Genomic DNA, 14579 nt, shown 5'->3' with positions numbered 1-14579 from the left:
GTAGTAGTAGCAGTAGTAGTAGTAGTAGTAGTAGTAGTAGTAGTAGTAGTAGTAGTAGTAGTAGTAGTAGTAGTTGTTGTTGTTGTAGTAGTAGTGGTGGTAGTAGTAGTAGTAGTAGTAGTAGTAGTAGTAGTAGTAGTAGTAGTAGTAGTACGAGTAGTGGTAGTAGTAGTAGTAGTAGTAGTAGTAGTAGTAGTAGTAGTAGTACGAGTAGTAGTAGTAGTAGTAGTAGTAGTAGTAGCAGCAGCAATAATATTACTCTTGCTATAAGAATTTGTCATGATTATATAAATCTTATGTAAACAAATCCCATTGTACAGTGTAAAAAATCATTATCGTCATGTCGTATCTTATGTTGATTCATAAAATGTGAATTATTAGAGTTGCAATTGCCTACAGATAAACTTTTGAATCTTGTAAAAAAAAAAAAAAGATAATGCATTCGTGCAGGTGTGTCCTGGGACAGTCCTGTCCTAGTGCGGAACCCCTTTTGAATAGAAGTTTTCTCCAGTGGGACAGGACAAATATGTCCCGGGACAGTTTTGTCCTAGTGCGGAAGGAGTCTAAAGCTCGATCATGACAATCACCCTATTAAATCACGTCATCCCCATGACAAATCCACCTGATGCTATCCTGATATCATACCACCATTTAAACACCTACCCATCCTGTCCAACAAACAACAAAGATCTTATCATTTATTTTTTAAAAAAAAGAAAAAGAAAAAGCTAAACAAACAAAAACAAACAAACAAACAAAAAACAACAAAACTAAAGAAAAAATAAATAACATTGAGCATTTATATAGCGCAATATCCAGTAAACGCGGTCAGGGCACTTTGCAAAGGGTCCCTATATATATGAATTGTATATACATTGAAAAAACATGAACAAACTAAAAGGAAATAATAATTTTATCTTAATCTTTAAAGTTTATTTAAATATTAATTTTCATCTCCTACATCCGTATGATGATGATGATGATGATGATGATGATGATGATGATGATGATGATGATGATGATTGCCATGCAATACAAAGTATTAAGAAACGTGTTGCAGCTCTCCTCTATCTCAAAACCCATGGTTCAAACCTCGGAAGTGACATCGGAGGATTGATCGTCGTGAAAACGCCGGGCGCCAAACTCTGATGTCGACATCAGAGCTTTGATCAACGGATTCACGAAAACGCTACTTCAGAGGTTTTATCATCTGACCGTCGATATGCTTTGGTCACATTATTTCCCAACATTTTATTCCAAAAGTTTCTGAACATTGCTGGTAATAAGCATATGCAATATTGTTGTTGTTGTTAATGTACAATCATTTTTATGAAATAATATATTTGCATTCTATGTTGCTTGTGACCGATGACACCAAAAAGCAACCTTTTCTCCAATAGTTGGTAACACTATTGCACTATGATTGTTGTTGATTGTGTCTGTTTGTTTATAACTTACTAGACTCTAAATAAAGTTTGATACTTAACAAAAATCATTTGTTTATTGCGCTTTTTGTCTCATTTTGGTGTTACCGGTCACAGGTGACACCAGCAACCTATAGGCATTATTGACGTTATTACGCTGCGTTTGACCGTAATGTTATCGAAAGGGCCTTTGATTCATGAAGTACAGGGTTTTTGCTACATATATAGAAACATAAATGGACTATTATGTCACTTTTATTTTGAGAAAAAAAAATTGGCACCTTTTGAAATGGGCTCATATATATATATATATATATATATATATATATATATATATATATATATATATATATATATATATATTTGTGTGTGTGTGTGTGTGTGTGTGTCTGTGTGTGACCCTCCGTCTCAAAACGGTATAATGTCGGGATGGTTCAGACCCCAATAAGTGAATTTAGAGATAGAACGGTGGGAAATTGGACCTTAGACGTTTTTTTTGCAATGCAAGAATAAATGGCATTTTTATACTCCACCATAACGTACATAAATTTAACTCAAGGTTTATATTTGTGGCAATGAATTCAGTTCCCCTCACCGAGTGTATCCTGACATAATACCGCTTTGAGACGAAGGGTCACATAATATGCTTTCTAACCAATATACAGTTATCATGGTTCAAGTCACTGGGTTCGAGTCTGATTTATCTGGAAACTGGCGTCCTGTCTAAAGGGTGCCAATCACTTCTTAACGCTCGTTTACAGCTATGAAAAAATAACAAAATTTCCCCAGCACCTCTGAGCCACAAACAAGGAGACGCCCCATCAGACATGGCAATAAATATCTCTCTCTCTCTCTCTCCCAGTATGAGCGTGTTTGTATGTATGTATTTATAATATTATGTATACATGTTTGTATGTATGTATGCATGCATTTGTGTGTATGTATGTATGTATGTATGTATGTATGTATGTATGTATGTATGTATGTATGTATGTATGTATGTATGTATGTATGTATGTATGTATGTGTGCGTGCGTCCATGTCTGAATAAGAGGAGGTATGGGAGATGCTTTTAAACTAAAAAAAACAACAACAAAAACCCCCAAACGAATCGATGCGTTTATGGCAGGGCACATCTATGGTCATTGAATAATGAAAAGTCAATCCATTTGGAGTAATTAAAATTAATCAATTTACTGTAATACACTAATTGCGATCCATTGAGTTTTGGGGTCATTCAGCAGGGATTTGGGGGTTGGTTGGGGGAGGAGAATAGGGAGGAAGGGTTTACAATGAGTTTGTGTTTAGTTGGAAATTAACTCTCTTGTTTCGGAGTTTCCCCAAAACGTCATGCCCATCCAACAGTTGACAAAAAAAAATGATGTTTTAAACTCAACCCTAACCTAACACCGACTATATCCGTAGTTTTCACGGGTTACTTTTACCCAATGCATCATTAAAGATCCAACCAAAAGAGTGCCTGCATTCAATAGCGCCAGGAAATACTGGACTTCCTCAAATCGCCTCTTAACTGGGCATGGCAGAACTGCATCAAATATGTGCAGATGGAAACTTCGAAACAGTGATACCTGCCAGAAATGTCAGGCAGCCCTAGAGACCAGCGATCACATCGCCCTCCACTGTCCAGTCACTAAACTTGAGGTGGATACGAAACCGTCCTTAGGGCGGAGAAAGACTTTAGAAGCTGGGTTGACGAAATACTTTTGGAGGTGTAGCCATACGCTACTAGTACTACCCCATGCCTATTTATACCATTTTTATGAGACAAATTATAGGCCTATCTCTAGAATCAAAGCTAATGTTGTTAGTTTTTGCATGTTAATGATAGTTGAATAAAACATCTATTTTTTTTTTTTTGCTACTTTTCAAAATTGGGAGAAAACGTTTAAATAATGAGCATGTACGAGACAATTCTGAAAAGAATTATCTATGTACATGCTCATTATTTAAACGTTTTCTCCCAATTTTGAAAAGTAGCAAAAATCTCTAGGATTGAGTGAGTTAAAGTCTTTACTCGGGAGCAATGACAATGAGTACAGGATATTGATAACTTTATTCAGAAAGCTTTCGAGGGGGGGGGGGGGGGGGGGGGGGGGTTACTGACCTCCCTCCTTGTTGTGTCTTCGATTACTATTCGTTTTGAGTTGCTTTCTGAGTCTTTGTCTTGGATTACCTGGTTTTGTTCTGGCCCTTGCAGGAGTACTCGACCGTGAGGGAAACAGTCAAATGTATAGATAGTATGCGCTTGGCTAAGAAGCTCATAACATTGCCATCCGGAAGTGTAACGGACCAACACACAAAACTGTGTGTATCCATGAACGTTTATAGTCAGGTTAATACAGATCAGTGAGCATTACTCATAAACGCGGATGGCAAAAAACAATAACAAAGACCTGAGTGACGTCATCTTCGAACTATCTATAAGATTATTTTTGGGAGACGATATTTATTTTCCTTGTAATTCATCTCTCTGTTATGTACTGATAGTTATATTTTTGTTTTGTTTTTGTTAACATTTGAGTGTGTTCCTCTAGTAGGATCATGTCCTGGTGTCTGGATGAGGCTTTTAGGTGATCGGTGATCTCAAACGCATTGATGGTATGCCCTTAGAATCTATATCGGTTCCCCTATTGGAACAATCTCCTTTGTCTTACTTTTTCGTGGGAGCAGAAATTGTAATTCTAGAACCTTTTGACTATCCAATTTTCTTCCTTTTAACTGGCACTGATATGATCTAAATGTGTTGCAAGCGCCGAAAAACCATTAAAAGCAAAAGCAAGTAAAACTAGCTTTACAACAAAACATTCGCTTCTCATAACTATAACAAAAATACTTCTTTAGATGCTATGATCTACATAAGAAATTTGAATGAGAAAAATGTAGGTTGCGCCGTAACGAATGTGGCAATTTTCTTACAGAGGGAACAAAATTGACGTCACTCAGGTGTTTTATATTATTTTTAGAAAGCCCATCAGTAAATAGTTCTCAATAATTTTATCACTACAACAAAGCTGAGATTATTTAAAATGTTCCAAATTCAGAGGCAAATATTCCCGTTAAAGCAAAGTTATCCCAGTTGACGATAGATAGTTCACAGAAGACATTATGCCCCCGGGTCATGTTTGTGAAATCAAGAGATGAAAGAGAAATAAATCCGGTTTTTAACATTTTTCAGCTCCAGCATCCCATACGTCAATCAATCTTTTATTTCATATATAATATACAATACCACACCAGGATTTTTGGCAGCTTCCATTAGAATTTGCCTTGCTAATCCGCGTACAAATTATATGCCCCCCCCCCCCCCCCCCCACCCAAATAAAAAAAAAAAACTGAAAGAAAGAAAGAAAAAGAGAAAATCTAAGCAAAATTCACACACACACACACACAAGCTCCAACAAAAGACGAAACAAAACAACAACAACAACAAAAGAATACAAAAACAGAAAACAAACGGCTAGAGAAATTCGTGTACAGAAGTAAAATGTGCTGCAATTGATATTACACTGACAACTCCCCCCCCCCCCCCCCCCCATACACACTTCAAATACCATAGATCGATTACGATCAACCTTAATAATTAAACCGTGAAAAAGTCTCAACACAAGACTGTGACAGTAGATAGACACATTCATCTTCAAATTCAACTACGGATCGAGCGATCCCCAACTCCCCCATTCCACGCCAAGACTGCACAGGGAGTGGCTCAGCAGTAAGCTGTCTCGTCTTGTCACAAAAGTCAAGCGATGTGTGCATGTTAATGTTAAGCGTGATTTGTGGCGGGAAGGGTGAGTGATCGCGGAACATACTGGTCCCGATGTTGTGTTCTCTGGAAAGGCATCTAGCACACATTACCTCGCTCGACTCGGGTGTGAATGAGCACCTGGCTGTAAACAGTGATTGAAAGAGTTATTACAAAGAGGATGCCTAACAAGCAACGTTTACAGTATGAAATGGAAATAAGGTTCCATATGACCAGATGGGGGAATAAATGGATCATTGTGAGGCGCATTGAGCATTGATGTACGTATAAATGTTCAGCGCCACTAAAAATAAAAGGAAGAAAATGGGATAGAAAAACGCTATAGAATTACATTTTAAGCACCCCAGAATAATAAGTAAGACAAAGGGGAATTAGTTCAAATAGAGAACAGATGTAGATTCCACGAGCACACTATCTGTGTACTTAGTTTGAGATCACCTAAGTGTCCCATCCTGACACAAGCACAGTCCCCTCTAAGAGGAACACTCAAATGATTACAAACCATATATGTGTAGAAAAAAAACCAAACAAACAGTGCAAGAGAAATAAAATATAATTTCCAACAACTCGTAACTATACAGTTGACTGTTTCCCTCACATCCCGGGCAAGGACAATGCTTTGTTTGTTTTGAAGGGTTTTACGGCGCTTGAAACACATTAAGGTAATATCAGCGCCAGTAAAAAGGAAGAAAATGGAGTGAATTTAGACCCCAAGTTACAGATTACAATCAAAGCACCCAAGAAAAGGTAAGACAAAGGGGAATTGGTTCAAATAGGAAACAGATGTAGATTCCAAGAGCACACTATCAAAGTACTTACGTAGTTTGAGATCACCTAAAAGTCTCATCCCGACACAAGCACAGGTCCCTACTAAGAGGAATATACACTCAAATGTTTACATACCATATATAATACATAAACAAAACATAATACAGTGCATAACAGAGAGATTATTTACAAGGAGAAAAATATCTGATCCCCCAAAGCTATCTATATATTTGACTGTTTCCCTCTCAGCAAGGGCATCCAGCCAGGGCCAGCACAAAACCAAGTAATCTCATTCCAAGACAGAAAGCAAGTTGGAAAACAGATATAGGGGGATAGAAGACAGAAGTACCTCCCTGCCCACTATGGGAGGTAAGGAATCCCGCCCAGTCGATAGACCCTGACCCTTCACAAAGGTAGAACCAAAGAAAATAACTGTCCTCCACTAACTGTAACTGCCCATATCTAAATCAAAGATACATCCACAGATAAGACAAAACAAAAAGAGTTTCATTTTTCATCAGATTTATTCGCCTCTTCTATGATTCTATTAAATTCTCTATGAACTTCTAACCACGTACAACTGATTACACCGGTACAATATTGATATCAATAATATTGGTTCAATAAAAAGCTCTTTGTGAATCATTTCAGGAAAGTCAATATCACAATGGTGGCTTTTATATCGCTGTCCTTACTTAAATCTGAATAATTAACACCAATCCTTAACCTTCTCCTTACCAACTATAGGAAAATCGTCACATTCGTTACGATACAACCAACATTTTTCTAATTCAAATTTCTTTTGTACATCATAAAATTTAAAGAAAATGGACAGTGTGTTGTAGACCATGTTTTGATAAAGAAAATATGTATGGCAAGAACTTTATTGCTATTGTGTTTAAGTGACAAAAATCTATTTTTGTGTTGGTTGGGTGTGAAGTTTTGGGGAAAATCCTGAAAATGGCTGGTAAGGAGAGAGTTAAAGGCCTAAAAACCTCCAAATATAAATGATTATGAAAATTAAGGAATAATTACTGCTGTATAATGGACCATTAACAACACGGCTATTGCGAAGTCTAAATGCAAATTCCTATCTCGTATGATTCTCTAAAAATCAACAATTAGTCTAAATTCACGCAAGACTCGCAGAAAATTGAGTTCAATCTGAAAGCCTAAGAAATTCAAAAATATTATCCGGATAAAACAGTACACATGTGAATCTTTATGAGGTATAATTCAAATGATGACCATTGTCGTCATAAAACATAGTTTGACAGAATGGAGTATAATAACATCCCTTGTCCAAGAACATCTAAAAGCTACAGATTAACTTTCTTAAAAAAAACAAACAAACAAAACCCCTAAAATACAAAGGGCAAATATTACTTCACACGAAAAAAAAAGAATTTAAATTGATATATATTTTTAATCTTTTCATAAAATAAAATACAGGAGAAAAAAATAATTTAAATCAATCACTCTTTTTCCCAACCTCGCCCTCAATTCACAAGAATTAAACAATCTTTGTATTTCAGGCCACACAGTCTTCACATTTCACACACAAAGAAAAAAATTTAAACATAGAAAACTAATAGGGCATTCAAGGATCATTTTAAAACATGTTTCAAAATTGTAAAAATAGTTTAATTAAATAAAATATTAATGGTATTTTCAAAAAGAATAAAAGAAAAAAGAGGTCTTAATTGTAATGTAATCTATTAAATCAGATCATCTATGTTAACAATTAAAAAAAAAAATCTACTTATAAGCCAATTGTGAATCAAAGTAAAAGTGGAATACATCAATTTGAGGCTACAACGAAAAATAAACCCAAAACAACATATAATGATCCTAAAATTTGTTTACTGACAGTAATACTATGTTCGAGTTGAAAAAGAATATTAAAAAAAAAAACAAAAGCAAAAAAGCAAGTCCTGAGAACTTAAGTTTGAAAGTATGATAGTGCGGCATAAGCATAATGTATGAAAGTGGCTGGAGTAACAATAACAAAGGGCTTTAAAACATGGAGTATCTCTTTGGTAACCAGGTTTAAGCAGCCTTCTTGGTGACAATGACCGGGCCTACATTATCTCCCTTTGCCTTGTTGTGAGCGTTGTGAGAACCATCACATACGGGGAACTGGAATAAAATAATAATAATAATAATAATAATAATAATAATAATAATAATAATAAGCATATTTATATAGCGCTTTTTGTCGAAACCTCAAAGCGCTTAAAAAAAATAAAAAAATAATTCAAGTACAATTAAACCAAAGTATCAAAACAATTAAGAGCATAAAAGGGCATCAATACATCATCAATATAAATGTCACATACAATACAAAAGGAAAAGAATGTTAAACTATTTTACCTACAGGGAACATAGGAAAAAGAAGTAAAAACTAATTCATCTAATCATTATATGATTAATTAGATAAAACAGTTTTTAGGATATAAACTAACAATGATAAAAACAAGTCATCTGTCTACGATTTTTAATTCTTCAATTTGAATAAACAAACAAAAACACAAGCTCATGACTAAAAAAAAAACCCTTAATTTTGTTACATTTCCTGGACAGCAAAGGAATCTAACCAAAATGTGAAAGAGTCCCTGGGCATTAGGGAGCCATAGCTCATCAAGATGATACAGAAACTAAAACTTGCTTTATTTGGTAAAATCAAGAGACATGACCCCTAGACAGTATTCAGGAGGGTAAAAAAGGGAGTGGGAAACCAAGAAGAAGACGCGTCACAAGATATTAGCAAATGGATGAATGAGCCAGTGACTGAATGTGGAAGGATGACGTAGGACAGAAGCTTGTTTCGGTTGGCAGTTGCGGAGGCCACATCCAGGATGGATAAGCCATGATGATGATGAGTGTAGAGATACTGCTTTGGACTCATAAAATAGCTTAAATTGTGTCATGAGTTCAAGCATGCACTTTGATATCTTGATATTATAACCTTGCACAAGTTTTCTTTATCCTACAAAAGATAAACGTTAAAACCTGAGGATAACCTAGCAGAGCTGTCGTTGTTCGGAAAATTGTACTTGTGCTTAACAATCTTATGAATTAAATAATAAAGACTGATTTTTTACGATCACCAAAAGGCACACAAATCACAATGAACTAAGAACATGGTGTTAAGCAAGTATAAGCACTCTCATAGCGGCCAACTTTTCAAAGAGCTGAAACGGGACACCCTAATGCACAATACTGAACTGTAATGACCTACAATAGCAGTGTTTGGATTATATAAAATATAATCTAGAGTTCTTTCTATTCCTTGTTTTACTCTGCTATTCAATAAAGCATAATCCTGGAATATGCTATGATCATTTCCATACATATATAAAGTAGTGCTGATGGTGACAAAAAGTGAAAAAGTAGGAAAATGTTGAACGATTGCCTTTAAGCCCCATTTTTACTGCACTATACCCCACTTTTAGAGCAATTGAGATGACTATCATCATTGATAATCTAGCTAACTTATGGAGAGTGGAAAACTGTTCCTACTGTGTGTTCCACCACACATCAACTCTCTCAATGCTAGCACATTGTTTCGAGAAAATGTAATTTTTAAAAGGGGGAAATTCCTCCTCTGGACTACAAAATCGCGGATCCGAGGAAAACCATCAGCACTGATAGAGTCCAGTTTTCTTTTTCTAAAAAATTTTCACAGATTGTCAAATTTGGACAGTTCCGATTTAATGAGGACAGTTGGCTGCTATGCACTCTATAATTGGAGAAAGATCATTTTCAAATCATGATTTATCCTGTTTTAAATCTACTTATAACTGCTAACCCCTATCATTTTCACAAATACAGCTGTAACAGATGTTTAACTGCACCATGGTTAGTTCAATCAGTGAAAATGTCTTTGATATGCCTAAATGCCTGCATATTCTATTCTACTTTCATGTCCGATTTTTATAGCATTGCTTGTAACTGCTGTATATTTTATAAATATTTTATTTTAATTCCTTATATTTGGTGAATATTTTATCTTATTTTATTATATTTGATGAATATTTTATTTTATTTTATTATATTTGATATTTATTTTGCTTTTAATTAGCTTCGTATTTTCACCAATTAGTTCATGACAGTGTATAAATCTCAGGGTGGCCAACTTTTCAGAAACTGAATTAGGGAAAATTTTTGGTTACCGCACAATAATGTTAAGAGTGAAGTAATACACAGCCTAATACTAATTTAATACTTTACAAAGAATGAAAATGAAAACAGACATTAAGTTGACATACCTGTAAACCTTGGAAGTGAAAGGGGTAACTTTTGACATATGTATCCTCTATCCAAGCTTAGGAGGTGCATTATGCCCTCTATTGAATTTGGTGCAGAAGTCACAGCCTCTATTCTATTAATAAATATGACTTGACAATTTAAAACTAAAAAACTACACACACATTGAGACCACAGCATCACTACAATACTATTTACACTATGTACACGATAACAGGCTTTGCTTACTGCTATTATTTGACAGATTTTCATTCGCAATTCGTCTTTTTTTTTACGATGGTTTTTTTTTCGGGAAAAAAAACGCAGTTTCGGGACATCGGGAACGGTGGATCCATTTAGGGAATTTCCCGAAATAATCGGGAAGGTTGGCCACTCTGAAATCTGTGCGAACAATACTATGCACAACACTTCTTATTCTTGATGAGTGCAGTTGAATTGGGGGTGGGGGGGCTTTTGATAGTACCCAGTGCCTCTCAATATACCATGTTACATTTCGAGTTTGATAGAAGTGCTGCATTTAGTATTAACATAGTTAGGGTTGGCAAAAAGCCAAATAACTTATTATCTCTTACCTTTTTGGACCTCCAGCACCTACAGAGGCAAATCTTGTCTCCGACATCTTCAACGTCAAGATTGTTGACCACCTTCTCCTGGTCCTTCTGGATGTCAGGGTTGACCAGACCAACCTTGGGACGGACAGCCTGCCAGACAACATAGATTCCAAGACCAACCGATGTTATGATTGGTACGTAGGTGAGAAGTTCTTTCTCTGGTGATAGGAAATAAAAAGGAAAAAGGATATATATATATATATATATATATATATATATATATATATATATATATATATATATATATATATATATATATATCAAAATGAAAATGGGGGGTAACAGAACAACTAGCTAAACACTCTTTAAAGTTTATAGCCATTACTGAGTGGAATACTATCAAATACAAAGATGAAGACAAAACAGCCCCACACATTAAACTCTAGTTAAGGAGTCTATAGCAAAATTTGCAGCGAACGATTTGACTATTTCAAAAAAATATCTCTAACTAATGACTTTTCAATTGCTCTCCAGCTGCGGCTATTCTTTAGTACTGCCATACTGCAGCACCCCGTAAAAAAGCAGTATGAGTGAAAGTGACATCACCTGCAAGTCAAACATTATAATTAATGTTTTGAAATGCAAGCCCATTCCTAAGTCAGGCTACATCTATGGTCAATTACCCACTTCTTATCTTGCACGACAAAGACTACACATTCAAGTCATTATCTTTTCACTGGTGACTTGAACATCAAGCAAGAATGAAAGTAAAGAGTGTAGGGACTGCCTAATAATAATAAACAATACTCCTTTGTCTCCATGGAATGAGGGTTGGGGATCGGTAGGGCCCGTCTTGTGTAACAATATTTATTCAAAGAGGTGGCAAAGGTACTGCTCTAACTCTAATCCCAAAATCAAAACTTACAAGTTGAATTGTCAACGGGAGGCAGGATTGGATTATTTTGATCAGTACTGATCCGCAACCCATTCCAACTCGTGGCAGGGTCCACGTAGGGGAATTCTTCCCCGCCCGCCTCCTGGGCAACGGTTGGAGTATTCCGAAAGGAACTTTCTAACCGGCTGATGACACGAGTTTCTATGTGTCTGAGGTGACGGATGAAGGGAGGAATCAACCGCCGTGGCCAGATTGCCCTAGTTCACGCAATAAGCTATGCTAGCCCCATGACGCTGGTGGGGTGAAGGGAAACTGCCACTCTACAAAGATACCCTCCTGGACTCCCAGCCTAGACACCATTAATGGGTGGACAGAGCTCGTAGCCTTGGAAAGCAGTCTGTCTAGGAGAAGGAAAACTCCAACTTCAAACCACCACTGCCTTGTGGATCTGGGAAGATGAAAGGCTATGGAATCACATCCAGAGAATAAAGAACCGCTGAAGTCGGAGTCGCAGAGCCGAAAGGCGCAAATAGTCTGGAAAGGGAAACCAACCCAAAAAAATTAATGTGACACGCATCCTTCTCACAATAGAGGAACGAAGAAGAAGAAGAAGAATTGTCAACATTTAAATACAAAAAAATGCCTACCGCTCCCCTTGACCTTGTTTCGCTGTCAATTTTAATGATTTTAATCTAACAAGGGCCCAATAACAGCAATGGAAATAAATAACAAATAAATTAAATGAAAATGTAAATTAAGAATCAAAGTGTAAATTAATCATGTAAATATAAGGGAGTGTTTTGTCGAAAAAACAGTGGTAGTGTTTTACACAAAATCAATATTATTATTGTTCTTTCTTATAAATATAATAATAATAATTATTATTATGAATCATTGATAGTGAATTGTCGTGTCATTATAGACCCCTCTGTCTAGTTTGTTGTCTTTTGCAGCACCCTCTTGAGCTAAGCTTACCAGCACTGGCTGTTACATTCTATATTTCCGTTGGTTTAATTTTATTGTTATATTCCTAATCTAGTCTAGCTTATGTTTATATTTAATTTCTTGAAGTGACTATTTCTCCGAATGCTCGGGAAAATAAACTAGATCTCTATTTTTCTGAATGGTTTCTGTTCTCAAGATTTATTTGGTTATTTGGGAGAGTGTCTGTGTGAATGGTGAATCTGATTGCATTTTTTTTTTTGGGGGGGATGGGGGGGGGGTGGGGGGTTCTTTTGCCAGTGTTTGGGCATTCTGTCTTGTATTCCCAACTTTCTGTTAGACTTCTACTTTGAGTTTGTGCTATCCTGTCTTTCAACCTCTGTTCCCGCCTTGAGACTTTCGCTTTGTTATTTAGGTTTACTTCTGTTCTCTCTTTGATGGTGCAGCGAGAAGTGCAAAAGTGAATACGCCATGGAGTATTTGCTGCGATAGCACAACTTTTTGATAAAAATCTGTCTTTGTCAACAATATTGATGAATAGATCTATATATGCATAAAAAACGCTAGCTTGATGATTCGTGAGAATTCCATCCACTCTGAGCATTTACATTTGCATCGACCTCGCGTCCGTAACCCATCAGTTACTGGAGGCTAGCGGACCATTTCGGAGAAATAGAGTTCAAGTTTATTTTCCTGAGCGTTCCGAGAAATGGAGCCGGCCTTGCTTAATTTCTGGCCCTTGCGTTGAGTTTGCTTGTTGTGAAGATTATCTAACTTTGAATAACTAGATTTATTTCTTCATAGGAGAGTCAAAACATAAAGATAAATCTCGTTAATTTGTCAGAGTATTTTTGTAAGACTCTTAATCTCAAGTATTAATATAAGTGTAAGATATTTCATTCATTAGGCAGGGCCCCTCACTCTTCCCCAATGATTCATGACCCTTGCTCTTTTAGCCAAAAATAAAGGCGTGACAAATCCATTCAAAAGGCAATACAGCCCATTCCCTTAATCTGTTAGTGTATCAACTATAATAATTACTTACTTCCAATGTCGAACCCCATTGTTGTAAATCAGGTGTATACTTTTCTATTACTTGGTCTCAATCTGCAGAAAGATTCTCACAACTTTTCACGGCTTCAAGGAACGATTCAAGGAATTTGGAATAAAAGTAATATCGATATTGAGATCGATTTGAAAAAGAAACTAACACGGGAAAGTGATGACGATCTTAGTGATATAAACACTTAACGTATAACGTATAACACTTAAACGCCATTCCAGTATAATCTTAATTTACTCAATTAATACTAGGAATGGACAAAGAGATAAGGTATTATGTCGCTACAATAACAAAAGGTAAAAAATCGCATCAATATAATATCGATATTATCATTAACAACAAAACTTCAAAAGAGCTCTCGTCCGGTACGGTGTTGAGTGTTGATCGGCGTCCTTGTCGTGAGGTTACGTGAGGTCAATAAATAGCCCCTGGGCAATGTGAAACGTGTACCTGTATAATATATGCAAGTCTGATAACCCAATTTGTTATGGTCTTATTGTTGTAATGGAAATACTCTCAAACTAACGCAAAATATATTCTGTTGCAACAAGCCCATAATAGCTTCTTAAAATACATGCCAAGCAGCCAATAATTTGGGCCCTCCAGATTCAAATTCAACACCTCAAATTTTGGACTCCATACATAAGTTAAAAAAAAAAAAAACACATGGCATTGTACCGACATGTACTTTATTCAGGGACGGCTGGTAATAATGGGCAGGGTGGGCAAATACCAGCCTGTTTTTTCAAGTTATAAGCTGTATTACTAGGTCCAAAATAATCTAATTTAAATAAGATAATTTCAAAAGTTAGTACTTAAACTTGATACTTCGTACTGAAATCAATTTGTGTGTATTTTTGATAGATTGCGAATCACCATGCAC

The 14579-nt window shown here is 36.0% G+C and overlaps 1 protein-coding gene across 1 annotated transcript; it reads right to left on the bottom strand.

The window, feature by feature from the left end:
* Positions 1–6481: 6481 nt before the first annotated feature.
* LOC144973593 (CDGSH iron-sulfur domain-containing protein 1-like) lies at positions 6482–13955 on the bottom strand. The gene is made up of 3 exons (XM_078916226.1): positions 13679–13955; positions 10818–11014; positions 6482–8115 (listed from the first exon to the last, which is right to left on the bottom strand). The coding sequence occupies exons 1-3, from the start codon at positions 13695–13697 to the stop codon at positions 8026–8028; spliced, it is 306 nt and encodes a 101-aa protein (XP_078772352.1). The 5' UTR covers positions 13698–13955; the 3' UTR covers positions 6482–8025.
* Positions 13956–14579: the final 624 nt, after the last annotated feature.

The sequence above is a fragment of the Berghia stephanieae genome, chromosome 5, assembly GCF_034508935.2.
Source record: "Berghia stephanieae isolate SIO BIC M18660-M18661 chromosome 5, UCSD_Bste_1.3, whole genome shotgun sequence".
NCBI classification, from domain to species: domain Eukaryota; kingdom Metazoa; phylum Mollusca; class Gastropoda; order Nudibranchia; family Aeolidiidae; genus Berghia; species Berghia stephanieae.
The sequence above is the reverse complement of the archived record's forward strand: the minus strand, read 5'-3'. Positions and strand labels throughout refer to the sequence as shown.

Coding starts and splice junctions, on each gene's coding strand:
- LOC144973593 (XM_078916226.1), bottom strand. Junction 8,116..10,817: donor GGTGCTGGAGGTCCAAAAAG/GTAAGAGATAAT, acceptor ATTTTATTCCAG/TTCCCCGTATGTGATGGTTC.